A 24119-nucleotide genomic window follows, 5' to 3' on the forward strand; every position below is an offset into this window, starting at 1 on the left:
CTTTTCAGAAATCGAAATTTCATCGATTGATATCGTTACCTGATCGAAATCCCTGTCTTTCCCAAAAAACATGTTCTTGTAAACGTTGTTCTTGTCGTCTCCATTACTGCTGGCTATCACCGCCTTGGCCAGCAGAGTCTTATAGAACTGAGTGGGCAGCAAGAGTTGGTTGTTATTGTAACTATCCAGTTTATTCATTATTTCGTTATACTTCAGAGCCGGCTTGTATAAGCTCAAACTTGTCTCGTTGTTGTTTACAGTACCACAAGAATCGCTGGAGTCTGAGCTGTCCATCACCGCCTCCGGAATGGGCCGGATCGTGGTCATTTTGGGGCCGAAGAGTTGCTTAAACATCTGGATTAGGCTTAACTTGTCTCTAAGTCTGTCTTACTGGCTATTAGAGGGGTATTAAAATATCTTAAGCTTCTCTTTGTTTCTACTGTATAGTAAAATATGCTTTAATATAGATTTCTTGCTTCTTAATAGGAACTTGGTAGACTTGGAGGAACTATGACGGTTTAAAGTGGCGTTGCGGCGACTCTAACCCATGGGATAGTTTTGTGTGTTGGTTGTCGAATAGTCTTTAAGCTGTGAGAGCTAAAACGTGATAATGGCTTTCTTGGGAAAACTGGGAAACTGGATTAATGACAAAAATTCAGTCTTGTTCTCGAACTATTTTAATAATCGATTCCTCCAACAACCCCGACCTGAACATTACTTGGAGTCATTACCGGAGAAACGAGGTATTTGATATTCGATTCCTTTCTGGAATTATTATTCATCGAGCGGGAATATTAAATTTTCATCTTCGTAATGGATAAAACCTCAAAAAGCATTCGACATCAGCGTTATTTCAAATTAAAGTGAGCTTTCTTTTAAATTAAATTAAATCTTTCGGTGTATCAAAAACAAAGGAATAATAATATTATTAATAACTGCAAAAACATAATAACTTGGGCTCCATTAAAAATTTACCAAATGCACACAATATTAATTTTGTATAATATAATTTAACGTTAATATATTTTCGTTATTTGCCTGAATTCGAATGTTAAAGCATTTATTAGCATTTGTAGGCGGTGGTTATTAAAATATTTTAATTAAATTTTAAAAAGCTTTCAAATGAGTGTATTTCGTAATTATTATTTGTATGATTCGTTTATAATATGTTTTAATATGCCCGGGCAAAAATTAATATATAATTTATCATTATATTCCGGTTCGATATTATATAGACGGCCGATAATTAAATTCGGTATTTTGTTATTATAATGTGCAGAAAATGAAAAAATACACCAGTCGAATCGGCGGGGCTCGTATTTTGTTTGAATTAATTATTCCAGCTTTATCAAAAATCATTTAGCTTCAAAAGTAATTACATATTAATAATGAACAATTATTATTAGTATTTTTTGCCAAGTTTAATAATTATTCCGATAGTTGATGTTTCCGGCGGAGTTATTTAAACGAGAAGCGATGAAAAACTTTCATTTATGCGATTGGAAACTAAAATCCAATATTTGAATTTCTACATGGAAAAAGATGAGTAGTTTTTTCCATCGTTGAGAGTCGGACGCGAACCACGAACCTGAAGAAACGAAAGGAAAAGTGAGCGTGAAAAGAAGAAGCCAAAAGAAACAAGAGAACAAATTTAAAATTCCACAAAAACTGGCCTTAAAATTGCAAGATGAGTAGATTAATAGAAAACGTGCTTTAGAGTCCCAAATTAAACCAAACTCTTTGACAAATCTTAAAGTTCCCTAATTACTACTATTACGGTACATACAATATAACATCTTTTTGACTTCGTTCTCCAAGGGTGTTTGGTACCCCCGGGTGTAGGTTTTTTTCTATATTGTTGGCAGCACCACCGTTCGACAACGAGACCTAATTGGTCGCTTCAGGCACTTGCAGCGCATCGAATCGGTCACGCGATGGAAACAGTGGATCTGAATCTACGGGAATATGTAAGAGTGAGACATTACATAGGTCATTAGCAACGATTCGAGGCCTTGAATACGCCTATTGTTTCTGCCTTGTGGAAATCCGTAGTTTTACGACACAGTTGACAGATCCAAAATTTCGGTTTGACAATTTAAAACGCCCAAGAAGGTTACTCCATAATCCGAAACCAATGTAAATTGAACCCCAAGAGAAAGTAGTATCACCCATTGATTTGACGATTTGAAACGATTGATATTCCTCGAGGAAAAATCTGTCGAACTCAAGCCTTCTGCCCACCCCAGCTGTATCAAATTTGCATTTTATATTGCATGCCAAAAAAGCTTTTTCCTCTGGTAGAAGAGTCCCTAATAAGGATAGACGCATACTGCTTAAATTGTGACAGGCACTGTGATGTCAAAATAAAAAATGCACAGCAAGTTCGGAGACAATTTGTGCGAACACCAAACAGAAGCATAGATGATGGGTGAAATCGTCCTTTTGTAGAGAGATCTAGAGATCTAATTACTTCTAAATCAAAAATAAAAGGTCAGTGCGGCAACGTCGGTGAGGATATCAACAGCCACAATTCAAAAAATGGCCAACCGCAATGTTGTCAAACTTCCGTAATATAAAAAAGTGATCCGATAAAGACTGTACTTTGAAGACGTACTTCAAAATACAATGACATGACTTTATAATGACTGATTGACAAAAGTTTGATCAATTCTCTCAAAACCCCAACGAAACGGTTTTCACTTAATAAAATGTTCAACAAACATCATGAATAAAAAGTTAGTTTGCACCGTTGGCTCAAAGTGTGGATTGTCGTATAGGAAGTTTTCTACAGTTTTTATGAAAATTACAAAAATATTCGGAAATTGCATGGAAAAAGACAGAAGAGAATAATGAAAGAAGCTTTCGTGCCAACACCAGTCAAGCCGTAATTTGACAATTCTCAAAAAAGCACAAAAGAGTGCAATCAATCAAGAAGGAAAACACTTTTTCCAAAAAGCAAACCAACAATATAAAAAACGCCGCAAAAAATACTAAATAATTAAAAATTTTAATTAATACTTCTGCTCAAAAAAATTACATACTTGAACTTTAAAAGCCATCCAATAAGACGGTAAAATAGGGACTTAAAAAACCTGCTAAATTCTCTCCTTATACTCGACTCACAAAAACTCGAAGAAGGTGAGTCACCCTGATATTTAAATCAAGCAGAAATTCAAAGTAAGTTTTCTTATAGGTATCCAACACCCCTGTTAAGATTTGGGAAACGTACAAATGGCAAAAACTTCTAAGAAAAGGACTTTAAACCTCGCCCAGACAACAGTAACGGAGAAAAAAAGTTCGAAATATTATGTATTTAAAGTAATCACCAACACCTATTAAAAAAACAATCAAAAATAAGTAGGAGAGAACATTTAGATAGATATCTACGCGTTCCGTAAATATTTTTTATGCAAAAAAAAGTAGATAAAATAGAAAAAGGTTAAAATGTAAGTGTTTTGCATAATCCATTATAATATGATGCGCATTTTCTACTTTTAATAGATTTTAATCGAACCGATCAGGAAATATCTCAGAAAACTTTACTTTCGTCACTATTCAACGTTCATAACAATTTTTCCAATATTCTGATAAATTTTGTTTTCATTCGAAAACAAGACTATTCCAGTTTCCATGCAGTAAAATGACTTGCACTTAAAAAACTTAACCCCAAAAAAGACCTTTTTATCACCCAGTTAGAAGAACAAAAATGGCCGATCGTTTGACAGCAATAATCCCTTCATACGGGCTGAAAGTGACGCGACTGTAGCATCCGTCGTAACGCGTCACGCCTGTCATAAAATCACGTGCGTCCAGCTCTCATTCACACGAAGCGATCTCGAAATTAACCCCCTTTAATGAGCGCACAGACAGTGGAAGGGGTAACCCCTCGCCCCCGCGCCGTCCCGTCCAGTCACCCCTCGCACTGTCCCCCGCCCCCCTCTCGCACACCTTCGCACTTAATTTAGTCCGTGTGTAATTAGTAGGGGAACGCTGGAGCGAAGAGTCCTCCTCTAAGGGCTAGTCACTGTTAAGGGTTGAAGGCTTCACCCAAACGGAACGTGGTGCAGCAAAAGTGCATAGACTGCAACGATGCCGACGCTGGACTGAAGCGGCGCGTCGGCGGCGTCCCGACGCGAAGAAGTAGGTTAGGAAAGAAATAAGAAAAAGAAAAGTGCATCGGCGTCGTTCCTGGTAAAAAATTGTAAAAAAATGTATGTACATATACGGGGAAATAAGGTTAGAGCACATATAAGAATTTAATATTGATTGGTTATACTTCTTTCCTTGCATCGCGGGCGCATTCGCCGTCGCTGCCGTCGTGGAGCAGGGGGCGGAGACAAAAGAGGGGGTCGAGGGTGCATCAGAGACGCCGGCGACGACGAAGACGGCCGATCGGCGGAGGAAAAAATGCAGTTGGCCGAGAAACCGATGTTGGAACGGTCAAGATGATGGCCGGCGGCAAATCGACGGATTGATTGGATGCAAATTATTTTTGTAGTCCGGGAACATGTGAACGAAAACGCCGAGAGAGGCATCTTTCTTTTCAACAACCGCAAGGATCAGGAGTAAATAGTCAGTCTGACGATGTCGGATTGGGGTTGACAGTTGGTGACATTCGCCAATTGTCGCGGTATTGGCGAAGCCCGATTTTGCCAAAGTTTCTCCATCAAAAATATCTATTTTGGCACATTTCTCCTAGAAATTGACGGACAATGGTGGACGTGATATCATGAATAAATTTTTTCCTACGGATACGCTTTTTTCCGAGTGTTTCCGATTGCGGACTTTCATTAAGAAAATCTTCCTCTGCGAGCGCCGTTCTAAAATAACTCTATAAATAGTAAAATACACCTAAATAATTTACAGAATTGAATGATTAGACGAAATAGAATCAACTACTCCATGGCAAATAAAATAAAATAAAATCGCACCGACGGGCACCAAGGCCTTATCGATTTTATGCACCGGTGCGATTTTGTTTTGCTTACTTCGGGTCAGTTCCGGTTAGTTCCGTCAAAATTTGAAAAATGTTTTAGGAAATGGCAGGTTCCGCACACTTTCAATTTTAACTCTAAAGTCCAATTTTCCAGGAGTAATCCGTGAGAAAAAACTTGACCGTCGCGTAAAATGTGCCATTTGAAAAAATAAAATGGATTTTTCTTTTACCTTAAGACTTGAACTCACCGATCCGTTTTTCGAGAAATTAATTTTCCGTTTTTTCGTGCACGACATGAGGCGCGAAGTTCGAAACACTCTCTACTGAAAACACTTCCTGAACCTAAAGGGCTTAAAATAATTTCATAAACGATTTAATAAAGCATTAACTTTAAAGTGTTGGTCAATTGAATCATTCCTCACACGTCAAATCTGATTTCCGCAAAGTGGGCGAAAATGATTAAATTCTTTAAATCGGGTTAGAAATACAATCTGGGGTGACTAAACCGATTTTTGACTTATCAAAAACAGGAATTTAAACGACTCAGGATAGAACGATGTGATTGACGACTCAAAATTTAAGAAACGTTTTTAATAAACTGCGGGAGGGCAGATAATTTATGACTTTCAATTAAGACATTATTTGATTTAAACTGATTTAACCCGTGTCAAGTGTGAATGCAGCATAAATTGAGACGATTCAAAACTATTCCTGATGCATCATTCAGCGAATTGAAAAAGAGAAATTATGATTCAACGCTCTCAAATTAATTGGATTTAATCTGATTTAACTCAATTTAAACTCAAATCTCATATAGCTTTTAGTTAACTTATCTGATATATTGAAGTTGACTTCTTCAAGAAAACAATTTATAGTTTAGAACCTGATTGAGCCGAACTGAACGGGGATATTGATTTCACCATAATTTAAAGCATTTTAACCCGATTTATTGAAGATTTTTGTGATTCAAACATTTCAAAAGTTTGCATTTAGATTGTGAGCATTGCTCAGGTCGCACGTTTTAATTCCAAACGTCACGAAACTAGGAGGCTCGGGCAATAGTCTTAACCTTGCCGGAAACTGTTTTCTTGGCAGTCGAGTCGTTTAATTAAATACAAGAGGATTCTCCTTAAAAGCGAAAGTGTCCTCTCGACATCTTTGGAATTCGGGCAAAAAGCAAAACGACAAATCCCACTTCTTGCTCTAACTTTAGAGGCGAGCGGAGCGCTCTCTGGCGAAACGAGGTTAATAATGAGTATTCTATGTAATCTCACTTCTATTTAGCGCGAACTTTCGCAGAATTGAAACAAATGCAGCCCTTTGTGTCTCTCTCTTTCTCCCTCTCTCTGTTTCTCTCTCTATCTCTGTCTCTCTCTCTCTCCTTCGTTTCTCCCACCCTTCTGTAATCAACACGTGGTTCAGATCAACAACTTCGGGTCTTTTACTATTGGTCTGTTAATTGCTGCTACAGAAAGTTTCCGGGTGACAAACAGTGGTGCTACAACAGAGCCTTCACTATCCGACCCAAAGAACGTGATTTACGACCAGAAAAACGTAACAATAACTATTTTCGAGTCGAGCACATCACACAGAGCATACAGCCGCAATATATTTCCACAGTTCTGGCAGAAAACTCCATTATACTCAAAACTGAAGCCGAACACAATTTATTTGCCTGCAAAAATGAGCAAATAAAGTGCATCGGATGTTATATATTTTTATGTGTTTTCCTTGAAATAAAGTTTTTGTGCTTTTTTTCGTCATAGCGCGCTCGGAGGGTTGCGGGACTTGCGCTTTGTGGGGCCGCGTTTTATGCTCTTGTGTCCCCCCCATCTCCCGCCGCGACAGGCCCCCGGGAAAATTCCCTTTGCACCCCCCCTAAACTCTCCCCACGCCCACCCAATAAAATATACCTTGCTTCGGTTTTTTTTCCTGTGTCGTGAGTGCAACGAGACTAGTTTTCTCTGGAAATCTTGACATTTATTTTTGAGCATAAAAAATTCACAGATAGAGAAATAATTGAGAAATTGGGTCCTATTTCTTTGTGTTATGTCCCAAAAGCGCCTTGTTTTCATTGCTGTCATAAAGTAGGATCAAACACTCTTCCTGCAGGGCTTAAATCGGTTCAACAAATTCTACGGGCAAAATTCACAGACAAATAAATTATTCAAAAATTGTACTTTATTTCTGTTTTTCCAAATATATGGGCAATATCCCGGAAATGAAGAGTTCTTGTTAAAATATTGTAATTTTACTTGTAAATTGTTTTCCGAAAACTCATCCTTACGAAAATACAGTCCTTCAAAATTTGATAGCGAAAATGGTGTTTACTAAAGAACTTTTCTCCCAGTTGATGAAATGTAATGAACTGATTTCATAGTAACAAATTTAACTTGTTACAATTTCAACACAATTCCTTTTTCGTTTGGTTTCTAGGTTATACAGTGAAAAATACACGGAAAATTCCATTACTTTTGTAAAATACGTCCTTTGGCAAAATGGTGTCTTCTGGTAAACGGTTTAGTTCATGTAGATCATCCAAGAGTACCTGTTTTTCTTAAGTACGCCAGAAGTCTAGTACACCGCATCACGGTTAAAAATCGCGAGATCTTAAAAGTTTAGGGAACAAGAAGTTGAGAGTGGCCTCCTCTTCCTCTCCCTGAAGATGTAGGAAGAGTTTTTATCTCTTTAATCTTAGTGTGATAGATTAGCGACCCAAAATTCATAAAATTTCATCAAACTAGAAGAAAAGTTATTTAGAAAACACCATTTTTGCTATCAAATTTAGAAGAGTTGCAGTTCCGTGAAGGTAAGTTTTTGAAAAACAATTTACAAGCGTAAATACAATCTTTTGTCAAAACTGTTCACTTACAGGATATTGCCCACATTTTTAGAAACACCCTGTACAGTACCACCTTGCACACGAAGTCGCCCCCGTCTGTCTGAACTTTTTCTTCACCAAACGAAAAACCGTTCGTACAGGGTTTGAACTGATTTCACCAAAATCTACGGAAAACTTTCCCAGATAGACCAATAATTCAGAAATTATGTTTATTTCTTTGTCTTATATAATAAAAACAACCTGTTTTCATTGCATCGTTACACAGTAGCACCTTGCTCATGGAGTTTTGCCCCTCAACCCGACTCTTTTTTTAACACTAAAGAAAAAATCTCTCTACAGGATTTAAACCGGTTTAGCTAAATTCCAATCTCTGTTTATCACATTATTTACCGTTAGTTAAAATAACCCAACTAACACTCTAACGAACATTTCGTATATGCTATCAGTGCACGTGCAAAAACCAGCTTTGCAAATGCACAGGATCGACCAAAGGTCATGAGATCTTCCCACCATGTATGAGAACTAGTGCAAAAACTTAGCACATATCAAACGGCTAGATTTATCCCCCGAAAGGGGTTGTTACGTGCTACTAGGGCAGGTTTTGCGAGTTTAATAATTAAAACCAGCCCATGAGATACTTTTTTGGCAAATTAAATAATAGAGATGACCAGTGGTCGCTGACCGGCTATGCAGATTTGTAGACTGGTATTACTGGGAAATTTGTGATTCTATGAGAACGGAATCGCGACAGTTCACGTGGCGGTATCATGGGAATAATAGGAAAAGGGTTGGTGGATGCTTAAAGGGCGTTATGCAGGTTTCAACGGTTGGTTGTGCAAAAAATATGGCGGTTTACTTTTGGATTTATTCTAGAGAGACAAAAGTTGGAGCCAGTTTGCTGGAGAAATCTTATCAAATCGCAGTTAACAAGAGCTGCAAGTTCCTCAATACGGGTGAAATAATCCCTGAAGCGTTGTGAATAAACTACAAAATTCTAGTTTCGTAAATACAGAGAGAGGCACTGGACTCGTAATTGAGGACGCGGTAAAAGACATAATAATGAAAAAAAATTTTTTTTGCAAATCATACTTGGAACATCTCATAAAAATGAGAAATTTAGAACAATTGCAACTGCTATAACCGACCGCCGATGCCTGTAAATTTTTGGGGGGAATGATCGTTCAAACGTGGTGAACGAATAGCAAAACATGCACGTTTAGAAGTGAACAGATAGAGAGGTCACAGAATAATATTTAAGGACGCTACAAATCACCCTTGAAAAACGTTAAAAATATGGAAAAATAAAAAATTGAAATGTTTGAAGAACTGCCAAAGTGCACCTTGTATATTCACGCTAGTGAATTTTCGAGTACATAAGCATTTAATTATATTTGTGTGTGATTAAACAACAACATTTGCTGATTCGTAAAGCGTAAGTAAACAAACAATGATGTAGTGGAGCCGCATTTGAAGGGATTGCAAATTATACTTGCAGAATGTTACTACCCAGATTGACTCTCCACACCATTGAAATTCGGGCTTAATAACCTCTGGAGTATTGTGAATAAACAGTACAATTTTCCGCTTTATAATTCAAGAGAGAATGGAGTGATGTAGCCGCATTTAAGGACATTACAAATCACGCTTTAAATATGTGAGGAAAATGAGTAATTTTGAAAAACGGTTACCACTGAAATGAACCTGGTGCGCCAATAAAATTCGGGCCGAACAATCCCTCGAGTGTTGTGAATAAACAGTGAAATATTCGATTTGGTGAGTAAAGAATCGGTGGTGCAGAGGTCGAGAACATGACAAGTGAAATTTTAGGGAAATGAAGTATTTTGAATATTTCTAAATATTTCGTCTGATTTCTTACGGACCCAATTGGCCTTTCCTACGATTCATGCCTTTCTCTTTTCCCTCTGTCTCTCTTTCTCCTCGAGGCATTTTTAGGTCGTTTTATGCCCTCTGATCAACGCCCCCATTAATTCATAGCTACTCAATCGTCGAAATATTCGTCTCAATCTCCAAATCCCCTCAGTCTTAAAAATCCATCCATCCTGGCGAAAATCCCGCGAAAATGGCCGCAGGCGGGACAAAGAAAACATTCGATATCCCGCTTTTGGGAGCTCCTAATCAAATATTTAGGTCGCCCGCCCCGGTAAACTTTTTCCATTTTTCCATCATAATTCTCCAGGTTTTAAACTTTCCCACTCGTAGTTTGTCAGACCTCATTTTACCCCTAAAACTACCGATTGATCTATGACTTTTGGTAAGTTAAAATTTCCCATTAACTAAAATTTCTTTTCTTCGAAAACAGCAGCGAATTTCACGGAATTGAATTAAGACCTCCTTGTTTATATCGGTACAATCTTATTTAATAAATTAACGCAGACCCAGGTGCAATGGCGGGTTAAATTATGTATTTATTAATGTTAAGTGTATTAGTGTTTCGATTTACAGGTGAGAAACGGGGAACCGAATATAACGATGACCTTATCCGTTAATCGTAATTCAGCGCATTGAATTCAGGAATTTCACAACGTATCTTGGCAATTATTACCAATATTGTTTGAGATTAAGTCCAACTGCAAGACGTACAGTTGCAAGAGTTTGGCATATGAGTACCACCTGCAGGATTTTATTTCCGTTTTTTATTATTTTTTTTTAATGTCAAGACTTGAAATTCTGCGCAAAGTGATGCAACGTGCAGCAGCAAACAATGAGACAAAAAAACAAAAAAAAAAGCGAAATTATTGCCATTTTTAGTCGCTCTCTAACCTACTGGAAAATTGATAGTAACAAAAATTTCGGTAGTGGTTTTAGCGGATAAAAAAAAATCAATTAATTTCGTGTCCGGGTTCATTCAAAATTGCAAACTTCGTATATTTTCATGCATCTGGTAGTCATTGGCAGCCAGACCACCAGCCTCGATCTTTTCTCGACTTGACCAATTTCAGCTTTTTGTTTCCTCCTGCATATCTGGCTCTCTATCCGTTTTTTATTCATGGGGCAGGTTGCTACAGGTCACGAAGTATTGTTCGAAGTGCAGATCAGGCCAACATGTTGCAAAACTCGATATTTTCGATAAAACGATATTTTTGCAGACTCAGGAATGAAATCGAAAAGCAACCAAACGTGCCCCGAGCTGTGCTCCCCTTCTTTGCTTTTTCGCATACGAGAATGGTCTGAACATTTTTTTCAGGAGTTGTACATTGAAGACCTTCACCAATAAAGCGAATGAGTCCTTTTCGAGATTCAAATTTGGTTCTAAAATTCGCTTGACAGATTTCGTTTATACAACAGTTTAGATTGAAATTTAACCCCTCAAGTGAATCAAATTCTACCGACGTCGTGGTGTGCCCCCCTCGCTCTAGGCGTTCATAATAGTTTCATGAATTAGTGTTTCACCTCAAATCAGAGCGACATCAAACTCAGTTTTGAATACTCAAAAAAGCATAATTGAGAGTCTCTTTAAGGAGATCCAAAAGAGAGATTTTATGTTTCTTTAATACGTAAAATTCTTATAGGGCGATGGCATTATTAAGGCCAATTTGGGCCCGAAAAAGAAAATTAGGCTCGACCAAATTGACAAGGTACGTTTTTTGCACATCTCTTCGATTATATTTCAGGCAATTTTCCAAAAGGTGGCTCATCTAACTTTATTCAAAGAGCCTTTGGCAAAAACTGGCCAGAAAATGCGAAAGAAAAAAGATTAGTTTCTCCAATAGAAGCGCAACACTTTCCCCTACCTCCCACACGCTCTCCCTTGAAATCGAAAATTCCATAAAAACTCCGAAATATTCTAATTCGAAGTCAATGTCCTGAGGCTCTGTATCAACCCCTGAAGGGCCTGCCTCGACATTTGAACGAGAAAAACAAGACAGTTCCTTCACCCCGGATTTGACCTTCGCCGGTAACAGGTTCTTGACCTACATCGATCCCCAAAATTCGGAGGGTTGCGTGCAAGAGAGGGGTAGGCCTCATTTACACGCTGTTGTCGGGGTTGAATATTGACTAAATTGATTAGTTTTGTGGGCTTGTCTAATTCACAGCCAAAAATAACAGTTTTGCCGCACAGTTATGTCGTTGGAACAATATCAAAATGAGGACCATTGTTTCTGATTTTATTATGAGAGGCTTTTTTATTAGACCGTTTTACGCCAAAAGAACTGATTCAATATGGTCCTAACAAATAACGCCGAAGAAATCTTAATCATAGTGGATTGAAACGGGCAACACATCCGACATAAACGTCCTACCCATACGAGGCATGGACATAGAAATACCACGGAACTGCATGAGTCTGGAACTGGTTTAAATAATAGTGCTAACAGTACAAACAGTTAAGGCAGGAATTGTGATAACTATGAGAGATACTCAGGAAATTTTCGACAAGGAAATCGGGACAGGCACTCAGATTGAACTGCTTTTATCACCACGTTCGCTCTTTAAGGGCTAAGTTGAAGAACGCTGTGTTGATTTATAATATGTGATTATTACGACTTACCTTCAATATTCAAGGACGGTTCTGATATTTTTTCATACGATTTAGAATTGAATTAATTCGTAAAAATCGGTTTTTCTCGATTATTTCCGAAACCAGTCAGAAAACATTGACTGCTCTGACTAACCTGACCCAACTTAGTTTAACAAATTTCAAAAATTTTCAATTTTCAATTTGTACCTTTACGGTTTTCGAGATCCCGATAATGAGCAGGGAATCTGAATAACCCTATGCACCTATAAATTTGATGGAATTGAACTTGTTGCACTGCCGGAATACGAATTTATTTTCCATCTAGTGCAATGATGAGTTTTGTTGCTTTCAGCTAAAAATGTTTCAAGTAAAAACATTTTCACTGTCAACAGGGCGTTTGAATCTCCAAAAGAAAAATTAGACGCGCCATTTGAAACAACGAAGTTGACCCCAAAAGACGGGTGAAGGCGATCTTAGAGAAAAACTTGCAGTGTGAAAAGTTGAGACCCCGAAAATAAAAAAGTCTTTGTTCGAACATTTTTTTCGTAAATATCCTCGATTTTTATACACTTCCTTGTCCCACTTCCCGAGAATTACCCCGTATGGCGGCGAAAGGGGCCATACGTGGTGCTTACACAATTTTTAGCATTTTTAGTCTCGCCGCCCTAGCAAATTTTTTAATTTCATCCCGGAGATCATCCCCTAAGCGATGTATCTTTAAGAGCTACAGACACGGCAAATGGATACCTGCCAGGCAATCACCGCAATAAGTGTTCGATAATTGTATTCCTCAAGTGGATAGTTCAATAAAAGAGGGAAATCCACACATGGATTGTCTTGTTGAAAAGAGCCTCGCTTGTTAATTAAAATTGATTAGATCTTGGTGCGATCGAATAGATCATCACAATCCCCCATGTTTTCCCAATGTAGGTCAAGAGCCGAAAAAAGGTCGTGAAAAGAAGAGGGATGTCGTTTTTCTATATCGATTTCCACGTCGTCGGAAAAAAGCGAGGCGTCTAGGCCCTGGATCGGCACTTGCCATGAATTTTTTATAGCCCCCGAATCAGGAGGTGTCGGGAGCCCTGAGGGCGGCAAGGGCCCTTTTCCCAGCTTTTAGAGACAGGTGTCTCACAACCAATTCAGTAAACATGTTTCTGCGATTGCAGCGATACCTTTTATCTAAATGGATAATCTGTTAGTTCTTCCAGCACAAACGCCCATTAATTGCAGCCGTGTAATGGCTCCTGTGTAAAAGCCTAGGGGCGTTATCAAAATCAACGATCGCGAATTTATCTAAAAATTGAACTTGATATTAAAAAGCTGCCGATTTTATCGTGTGGGACAGGCAATTGCGATAAGCGGCCTCTGCTTAGGATGCAATTAAAATATATAATTTTTCTTATCTTATTTGGTATTTGTACTTGTCGGTAAAATGTTAACCCGGCGGTAATTAAAAATCCTCCTGGTCATATTTTTTGGTCTTGTTTGGATGTCCATTGGCTCACCCTGTCCCGCGGCAACGTGAGGCAGTGATAAACCATCGAGGAATGCAATGGTGGCGATAAAGTGAGGGGTCTTGAAGATTTTTTTTTTTTTTTAGTGCCCGTACCTGGTCGTTCGTGTGGATTGAAGTCTAGTTTCCGAGATGATTTAGTGCATTGCCTTCAAATTTAAACCTCATTTGAGTGGTCATTAAAAGAAAAAGATTGTGAATGACGCGGACCGTGGGTCGCTCAGCACGTTTGCAATCGAGCGCCGTAAAGACACTACCGCCCGTGTTGAGCTGAGTATTTGTCCTACGAATGGCAAAAACCAGGGGCGCCCTACAGGAGCTGAAAAGCTGAAACAAATGGTCAACACTAAACTTTCACTTTGGCCCGGAAAGAATGCCGGACACGCAGTTTGATGGGCAACTCAAAATTGATAAATTGAAACGAAACACTTTCCGGGGGACTGAGACTGAAGAGAAATTCGGGGCTTCCTTGAACCACGCTGAAAATGCTCATTTTGTGTTAAAAAATTAGTAAACACTCGAAAATATCGGAAACTCAGTTTGATATAAACATCAAAAACTAGGGACGCCTCTAAAAAGGTTGATAAATTCACCGCCAAAAGGACTCAAAAGACTTCAATTTTGGGCCAAAATTGCTGCTAGAATCAAGAGCGTTTTTAACAAGGTTGATAAATTGAAAAAAAAACTTTTTCAGATTTTCGTGCTCGAGAAAATACCGGAGACCTCCATTTTGAAATGAAAAACTACTGAATACTTCTTAGCATACTTAGTTCGACGTTGAGAAGACGTTAAAAAGTTTCTCTTCGATGCTATGTAACTCGGAAACAATAAAAGGCAACTATATGGACACTTACGCAGCAATGCACCACCTTTAATTAAGGTTTCTACAAATGTAAAAATATACAGGGTCTTCTGAAACAACGGAGTTTTTGGTGGCAGGAAGGCCAAGGCATTGAAATGGTTTTAATTAGTCTGGCTCAACAAAACCGTTTGAGGCAAGAAAAAGCTTAAAAACAAAACCAACGCCCGAGGCTAATGAACTTAGCTTTCATTGATTAGAAATTAGGGTAAGAGAGACTTTTATAATTCTGCAAAATTGTTCCTTTGAAAGACGGATACAGTAGCAATTAGAATATGAATCTTTAATCTTGAGAATAAATGGGGTTGCTTCAGCTGATGGATATAAAGCTGTTTGCGGTCAGATTTCTTAAGTTCCTCCTCATAGTTCACGTTTTCCATGAATTTTGCATTTTTTTCCTTCATTCTCCAAATTGTCAAGAACAGATTTTTTTCAAAAAGTCCTTGAAATTTGATTGAACATTCTGTACTTGACAGGCGAAATAAATTTTCTCGAATTGGACGAGAATAACTTCCTATCAAAAACATCTCGTGTGGCTAACACGGTATTAACCCAACATAAATGTCCCGAAAGACCACTTCCAAAACGGGCATGCCCGAATATCGTCTGGTATTTTATCGAAAACGTTCTCGAGAATCGTCCTTAAGCCCCAGTCAGTGTTATTACAAGCTGCTTTCTCTGATAACAAGCTAAAAAATGAAAAAACAACAAGGCTCGCCTGCCCGACTCTAGAATATACATAGAATATATCCTATAAAGGGCGATCTCTCTCGCTCTCTTCTCTCTATACTTACTTATATTGGAAACATGATTGAAAATTGAAAAATGCCTGGGAAAAAATGTTTATTTTCCGGGAACGGAATAACACGCGATTGTTTTTTCGGTGTTTCGCCAAAGTCCCGATGATCTGCGGTCCGGTTGTTTGACCGAAAGATTTTTTTTATGTTTTTTGTGCTTTTGCGAATAACTGAAATTGAGTTCCAAATCGTTCGAAGAATGTTTGTGTTGAAAATCCGCATGTCGACAACAATTTCCCTAATGTTGCATCTACCTCTGCGCGAATTTAAATCGCGACATCGACGAGTTGAAGCCTAATGAGCTTATTATCCGGTCAATATTTATAAATTCGCCAATTAAAGAGCTTTTAAGCAGGAAGCGAGGAGTTTATCTCAAATCATCTTTCTCTTACAGCACAGGAAAAATTTCTTTCATTTTCTGTAATTTTTTTCCCCTTAAATTACAGGAAAAACATTCAAGAGTAAATCTTTCTCACATTCTAATCGCATGTGCAATCCTATATAGGTCGATTCAGATGGTAATTACACCCCTCGACAAAAACGCACGCCCATAAACTAGGATAGCGACAATAGGGTAAAAAGAAGCGATATTTACCCAACGCTTTATTCGATTAAGCCCAACAATCGTAATTGGGTATCTGGGGTGTTTGCTGTGTTTGCGGTGTAAAGTGACAAAAGGGCTTTTATGGAGATTCACACAAATATTAGGTAGCTAAAGAAATTGCTGTCCTTTGCCCTGCCTACGGCAGGGGAGGCACGGCTAATTTGATATTCAAATCTTATGCTTTTGTCATATGGTATTATACAGCGTGTTTCATATTCCATAGTTTTAGGGTATCTTCGCAACTAGCAAGAATACTTAGACAGAAGCGGTTTTCGCAATCTGGCGCCCCTTTTTATTAACTAAACGTGCTTCAATCGAAATTTTCATGGTTTTTATTCTTAGCTGCAGGACGATGTAGAAAATTTATCGATTTGCGACGGATTCGAGGAGAGAGGTGAAACTTCGAAAACTTGTAATAATTCAAATAGACCATCTACGTCAATGAATTTCAAGAGTAATGCTAAATATGGAGCTTCGACAGAGGCATTTGGAATTAGATTAACTAAAGAACAGTGCAGTAGAGAGGAGGAGTCCGATGACACTATAAAATTAACGTAAAAATTACGTGGATAAAACTTTAAAAAGTTATAAAAATTCAAATAATACATCTACGCCAATGAATTTCAGAATGAATATCCTCCAAAGTATGGCACATTACTAGTAAAGCGGTAAGTTTGATTCAGTAAATAATAGCGTCGTAGAGGCGCCATACACGTTTGTCGAAGCTACAAAATGAGTCTTCAAAAACCTATAAATATTCAAATCGAGCGTCCAATGGCCTTCATAGTTAATGTTCCCTATAGCTCAATTATAATATTACCATAATATATCTCAAAAGGGGAAACTGTCTATAGGGAAATGTGATAAACCTTGAATAGCTGCGCCCCGCTTTGGACACTTCCCATTCAAGTCAAGTTTTGTTTTCAGGCACATTATAAGTATGCTTTGAAAATTCTCTATTAAGTCGATATAAAAAGGGGCATTTATCAAAAATTCACATTTTTAGTGATGGAAAATCAGTTCAAAATAAAGGAGGAACCTAGAAGGAAAATTTTCACATTGAAGATGTTGGCGCTGCCACAAAAAATCGAACTTTCAGGACATCTGCTTCGAGGAATTCTCTACTAAATACCGTTAAAGAGGCAAAATTCAACTTTTGAAGTCACAATTTAGTTAAGGTAGCGCCAACAAAGCGGCAAAATTAGATGCACAATATGGTCAAATTTCAGATACTGCAATTCCCTCTTAAACCTCTGTTCAAGTAGAGCTTTGAAAACTTATACTCAGACCAATTCTCGATTAAATGTTATAAAAGAAATAATAATTGTCTGAGTCGAGAAAAGGGGATTTAGAGGAATTTCTGAGCTGCAGAATGTTCCTGAAAACACTAAGCGAATTTCATCCCAGGAATTGGAACTCTAAGAGAGTTTTGAGAATATTAGAAAAATGGAAAACTTGCGAATTGTAGTGTAAAGTAAAAATAATGGGGATATCTATGATTTTGGACGTGTTTCAAGGCGATGGGGAAAGAAACGCCCAAGAAACCTCTATTTGAAGACGTACGATTTCATAAAAATTTTCATGATGTTCTATGCATGGATTTATTATGTTTTTAATAACAAATGCATTGCTGTCCAAAAAAAAAAAAAAACAAGGAATTCGAGCACTTTCTCGTCGATGATCAAGTTCGTCACGTTGCCCCAATCATGCCTCGAATACTGTAATTACTATGCGACACTTAACCAGCTGAATGACGGACGGTCAAGGACAAAAAGCCATCAGAGCTTCCAACGGCTACACGAAATATCTCCGGCCCCTCTATAAGTATTTCTAAAATCCAAATCCCAAATATAAATTGCCGAATTATAAACGGGGGAAATGTTTAAACGTCCGCAAAAGGACCGAAAACACGAGGTCGGTCGGCGCAAGAACAAAGGAATTTTTGAAGAACTGTAGACGGATTGACGGACCGCTGTCAAACTGCGCGGACAAAAAGCAGTCACCCGGTGGATTTTTCTGTCCTTTTGCTTTGTCTGTTTGTGACAAAAATGACGACGAATGCAGCTGACGATTGCTAATTCCCGATGTGGCCGCCTCGGTCATTTTGGGCCTTAATTTATGGGTCTCGCATCGTCCCCGAAAAAAATTCCTCCATTAAGGGCCAATAGATCAAAGTACTGGTAACTTTAACTAGAAGACGCTAATTAACCATTGATAATAAAACAACTATTATTTCGTTGCCGCTGTGGAAATCCGTCAAGTGGCGCAAGTAAAGACTCGATAAGACACCAAATAAGCACCAATCAACTTAAAGTTAAGAAACCCTTAAATCACAAATAAATGGGGCATTTTTGAATTAAGGTTAATTTAACTTTAACCATTTGAAAACTGCTTGTCGAAAACGACTATAAAAGAGATAGAACGCGCCATCTACAGCGGGGCGACTAAACTACACCCGAAAATACTGGGGCCAAATCATCCCCTAAGAAGAGCATGGCGCATAGAATTCTATAGGATGATGGACCGGGGAAATTCGATTGGAACCAGGCGCTGCCATCTAGCGGCGAATAGCCGAGGTAATTTTAGGGTGGAGAAGGGCCGAATTTCGACAGGGCGCATATTTAATGAAGGTCGGTATCGACCCAAGCAGAGATTTCTGTTTGGAGTTACAGTTTGCGTCGATAAAGAAACTGCAGCCCGTTATAATGCGTTAATGCTTTTTTAATAGTGTACTTTTAATTAATAAATAGTTTTGCAATAATGTATTTTGTCTTACTATAATCTCTTTTACCAATCAATTCTAAAGTTATTTTTTGCATACCACGTCTTTCTGCTACAGATTCGTTAAAAGCTACTTTGAACATTCTGCGTTGCAGGAGTTTAATAAGTAAACGTATGTAATAATAATCCGACGGTTCACGCCTTCCCTGTCTATCTATTCTCAACGTTACAATATTATATAAACCATATAAACAAAAATAATAGCAAATTACATTAAAAAATATTGTTTAAAATATGTATCAACAAACTATTTATGTATATTATGTATCATTAAACATATAAAAACGCATTTTTCAATTATTTATTATATTCTCAGTAAAATAAATGAAACATTCCGAACCACTCTCCGAGGTTAACCAACCAAATTAACTCGTAAATTACACCACTAATAACTAACCAATCACACTATGTAATTACCACTATCACGAAACTATCCTCTCCCTAACTGCACCCCCCACCCCCCTTCGAAAAAAAAAACAACCACACTTGGGCCAATCAAATCAATTATTCCCAAAACAACCTCAAGCTTCCAAAAAAATTTCGAGGAACTCTTTAAGGGTCAAGCTCCTTCGTTGCGTTTACGTCACGGGTGGAAATGCATCTACCTGAATGACGTCATTTTCAGTAGGCGTGTCTGTCCTGATAAATGAAGGCGGTCGAATTCCTTGATTGGCTTGGGCGGCGACGCCCATAAAGGGGTGGGAGACGCCTCCTGCCGAAAGCTTTCAGTCCGACTCTAAGCTTCAGCTTTTTGTATATTTCGTTGGCGGTCAAGGAAAGAGGTTAAGGAGCTTTATTTGAAGAGTGTGGGTGATTTGATTGGTTGGTTGAATGTAAACAATTGGTTTAAAGAGTTCTTGGTTGGGTAGGCTAAAGCAAATCAGCTATTTACCTAATGAGTGTGGAAAGTGATGCTTTACCGCAAAATAACAATTGAGCCTGGTAAAGGCGCTGCCGGACGTGTTACAGATATGATATTTTTCCTAAGAGCTCAGGTGTGTTACTTTTTTTTCCATAAGTGTAAATTCGATTAAACAGTAGCGTGCAGAAAAATATTTTTCTATCGCACGCAAATCAAAGTGGCATGTGTCAGTGTCAAAACTTTTTGTGTATATTTGATATTCACATGCATGAGGTAAAACTTTTTACCGCACATGTTACGAAAAAATTGCAATTCCCTTCAATTTGTTTTTAAACATGTCAAATTTTTTCTTCCACAAAAACTCGTTTTTTTGTAAATTATTTTCTCATATGGTCTTCTGCGAACAATCATTCGCACGAACTCCAACGTCGTCTTCAATTTCTTCTACAATTCTTCATAACCTTTAACATTATCGCAAAAGAGAGAGGGAGGGGTGGGAGAGAGAGAAAGGTGTCATAATCTCAAGAGCCGCATTCGTGAATCTCGGTGGGAAGTTACATCGAAGTGGTTCAGTCAACACAATCAAGTCAGGTGCGACGTCAGCAAACACAGGTCATTTTGACGTCATTTCTCAGAAGAATTTCCTATATTAGAGAAGCGGATCCCATTTGACCCATTCTAGCATCATTTAAATGTTTATTTCTCTAAAATCACCAAAAAGTCTTTACCGCGCTACAGTTTTTTCGATACCTTTAAGAGAAATTCACAATTTAATATTTTCAGAGAATTTTTGTAATTAGTTCACTCCAGAACTCCACATTTAACTGAACTCTGTTTTTTTCATATTTTATGTGTCCATAATGCATTTATGCATTAAACGGTTTTGTATAGATATGAACGAATTAGTGGTATTCTTTGCCTTTTTTTTGTTTTTTTCCTAGTTTTACATCTCAAATGTCCAGTAAGTTTATGTGATTTATTAAAGGAATTTGATATCCTCTAATAGGGTCTGTTCAAGGCCTCAAATTGCTGTTACAATTATAAAATTGTGTGAACTCTCAGGAATCAAATCAGGGTGGTAGGGCACAAAAAGATGAAAGCAAATCAGTAAAAAACTCATGGAAAGTTTACTTGAAAAATAGAAAGTTTTGAGTAGGAATTGCCGTAATGCAAGACTGATCAGACAAATGGTTCTTAATTAATTCTCCTCCGCCACCCCTCAATCTGTTCACTATACACCACGGCTAAAACACCATCAATAACGGATAATCTGAAACATCCCCTATAACAGATATGTCTCGCTGGCTTGCCGAAAAATTGTCTAATGTTCCCTTTAATCGACAATCAATAAAATCAATTTATTTCGGTCCCCTTTACGACATTCGACTCTATTGCCTCAATATTTTCTTTGACCTATAAGAACAATGATGACGTTATGCCTTGTGGATTCCGTAAAGCGTCAATTAATCTGTGAATTGCATGCATTGGGAATATGTATCATGCCTTTAAAGAACCACACAAGCATAAGGAAGAAGATTTATTAGCACATGCAAGTGGAACACCGGAAAACCCTTATGATTTGCATTGGGAAATGGCAATGTCTTTGATGCATAAATGATATTTGCATGGGAAAGAATGAGAACTAATTATGTTCTGTCATGAACTATTTAGTTTTAAATTTTGTTAAAAATACATACAAAACAAACATAGAAATGCATTTATTTATTGTGCTGGTTTTGCGCCGGACGTGGACAAATGAGTCGAAAAGAGGGTGGCGAACGCCATTATCGTTAGCCCTGAGGCGCCCCACAGGGATGGGAGTATCTTCTCCTTTCTCGGCATCAGCAAAGAGGACGTCTGTCTGTCATTAGGATCATCAATAAACCTTCACTCACTGTGTGGGTAATTTAAAAACCCGCCTGTGATTGCCGATTATATACCCAGCGCATCCATGTGGGTCTAGAGAGAATGAAATTTGAAAACAATATTTGAGTGCCTCACAAAAAAATTGATACTGCTAACAAGTTCTAAGAAAATCACTCTGTATATGGGGTTTGATATGTTTTTGAAGTTTCACTTTTTGAATTTTGATTATGGCAAGACTTCAACACAGGCGAAGATTGGAAGCTTATAGAACCCTGGAAAATCTCATTTTCAGTTGAGCACCGTACAATATTTTTTACGACCGATTTAGACTCATGTTTTTTAAATTTTTATATCTGAGTTGACAAAACCCTAACATAAACATGTTTCCGAAGACTTTTTCAAAGAGATCGAAAAATGGTTTTGCCGGTCTCTCATATCGACGTGAAACTCAATAGAAAGAGCGCATTTCGGGCTTCTCTTAAAAAAAAAATTGTGCCTTGGCCCTATTTTACTACTTTTACCACGCCTTATGGTACATAATCTTTGACTCATCTGCCCGGTCAAACATTTTAACCGTATTTTACCGAACATTTCTACATTACAAGTTTGCAGTACATGTCTGATGGACGTATATGTAGGGGGACACCTTCATTGTCGTCAAATTAATACAAAATTTCACGGTTCCCTCTAACAAAAGCCAATTATGCCGGTATAGCTTCAGACAATAAGTTTCGTTTTGCCCAATTTACCCGTAGATACTTCATTAAAACCAGAGGCGGAACTATGCCCCTCGTTAACGCGAATGAAACCTCATGTGGGGAAAAAATACTGCTGTCGGTTCTTGTTTACTTTAAAAGTTTGTTTTGCCCAAATAGATTTTCTTTTGTTCTAATGGATGTTTACATTAATAATTGAATGTGAGGAAAATGTGTATACTGACAGTTGAATTTGACGATCATGTTTATACTGACAGTTAAATGTGAGAAAAATGTTTACATTGACAGTTGAATGTGTGCATTATGTTTATACTGACAGTTGAATCTGAGGGAAATGTCTACACTGACAACTGAATGTGAGACAAATGTTTACGTTGACAGTTCAATGTGAGGGTCATGTTTACACTGACAGTTAAGGAAAATATGCAGCACTTGATATATAATTGAGGTTTCTTTAAGCGCATTTTCACGAGAAACTTTCCGTACGACCTAATATATTTCTTCAAGTTTCTTCGGATTTAACTTGCAATCGGGATTTTCAAGATCAAAAACTTGTGCAACGTGTAAGACGGGCTTTAGCTGGCGTGCACCTACCTGTCTAACCTAAAAATCCGAAACCGCATGAAGAGAATTTTCGAAAAAATATTATAATTAAACGTCTACGTCACTGAGTGAACAAGTGGAACTACCGAACATGACTTGTACTTTTCGAGATTTTAATTAAACTGGAATCGTTGGCGGCGGCGCTCCGCGTAATTACTTTGGGTATTACTTGCTGGTAAGAGGATGATGGGCTGATACAAAGAATTCCGTAAAATTGCCGTAACAATGAGGACAGGTTATTGCTACTGGTCAATGCATTAGGATCTCCTTCGGGGTCTATGGCTCGCTCGGGTATTGCAAAAAGTAGGGGCACGAATGCAAAACTCAAGTTGATTTAATCTAGTTTGCTTCGGTTCGTCTTTCTTTAGTTTAATTGCAAATAGACTTTTTGCAGTAATGCGTTTGGATGAGAAATTTCTCGTTCTTTGAGCCACTCTATAGCAGAGCGCCGGAAGTGACAGCACCGATGTCATGACAAATGAACCGGCGCCGCACCGTCTTTTGTCCTCGGTCGCCCTGACTTTCGATGTGTTCACTTTTTTCCGCTTCCAGCGAAATAATGTAGCGGATCTAAGCACATCAATTTTCTTTAAGGACGCGGCCAACGTTTTGTTTTGGTTCGTATTCATTCATTCGATTCCTTTACTAACAAGGTTATGTTGCAGTTTCGTTATACTGCATCGCCATTGGTCTGAATTTATTCCGGTTCGCCCGCAATATAAACTTTAACAGTTAGAACTTCGCTTTGTGTCTGGGAGTGACATAGAAAACGACGTGGAAAATTAGTTTGCTCAGGGTTTTATAATTGCTTCCGTTTTACAGTGGATTATCGACATCATCCCCGGCGAATTGAAAAATCCCCTCGATGCCCAAGATTACTATCAAGCCTAAACCAGATCACTGGACCAACGTCCTGCGAAGTTTGCCTGAAATGTCGTTTCCATGGAAACCGCAAAGCTGGCCAATTCGGCGTCTTCATTTTCACGTTTTCGATTTTCTCATCTGGTTCGTTCAATTTCTGAATTAAGGTGAGAACATTCCACTTAAGTTTCTTAATTTATTGAGTCGCCGTCCGCAATGCTCCCAGCAATCTGGACTGCCCTGATAACTTTCCTAAGTCCAGTTTGACCAGATACCAGGAGAGATTTGCTTCAGTTCTTTGGACCGGAAGCATGATGATTTAACGAATCGGAATCAACGAAAAAAGACCGAGTTTCATGGCCCAAATAGCCTGAATTAATTGTGATTATTGCATACATC

At 38.1% G+C, this 24119-nt stretch overlaps 1 protein-coding gene across 6 annotated transcripts in view; it reads right to left on the minus strand.

Moving 5' to 3' along the window:
- LOC136344827 (zinc finger protein rotund-like) overlaps positions 1-24119 on the minus strand; it is a 131932-nt gene that overhangs the window by 84081 nt on the left and 23732 nt on the right. For 2 of the 6 annotated variants that reach the window (XM_066292650.1, XM_066292647.1), the window contains exons 1-2: positions 3678-4062; positions 40-597 (exon numbers count right to left, since the gene is read on the minus strand). The exons of 3 other annotated variants lie outside the window; for them this stretch is intronic. In XM_066292650.1, coding sequence (XP_066148747.1) covers positions 40-354 — 315 coding nt within the window. In that variant the 5' untranslated portion in view covers positions 355-597; positions 3678-4062. Of the gene's footprint in view, positions 1-39; positions 598-3677; positions 4063-24119 lie in introns of those variants that run through there. One more of the 6 variants, XM_066292648.1, reaches the window with a different exon arrangement.

The sequence above is a fragment of the Euwallacea fornicatus genome, chromosome 18 (assembly GCF_040115645.1).
Source record: "Euwallacea fornicatus isolate EFF26 chromosome 18, ASM4011564v1, whole genome shotgun sequence".
Classification (NCBI taxonomy): domain Eukaryota; kingdom Metazoa; phylum Arthropoda; class Insecta; order Coleoptera; family Curculionidae; genus Euwallacea; species Euwallacea fornicatus.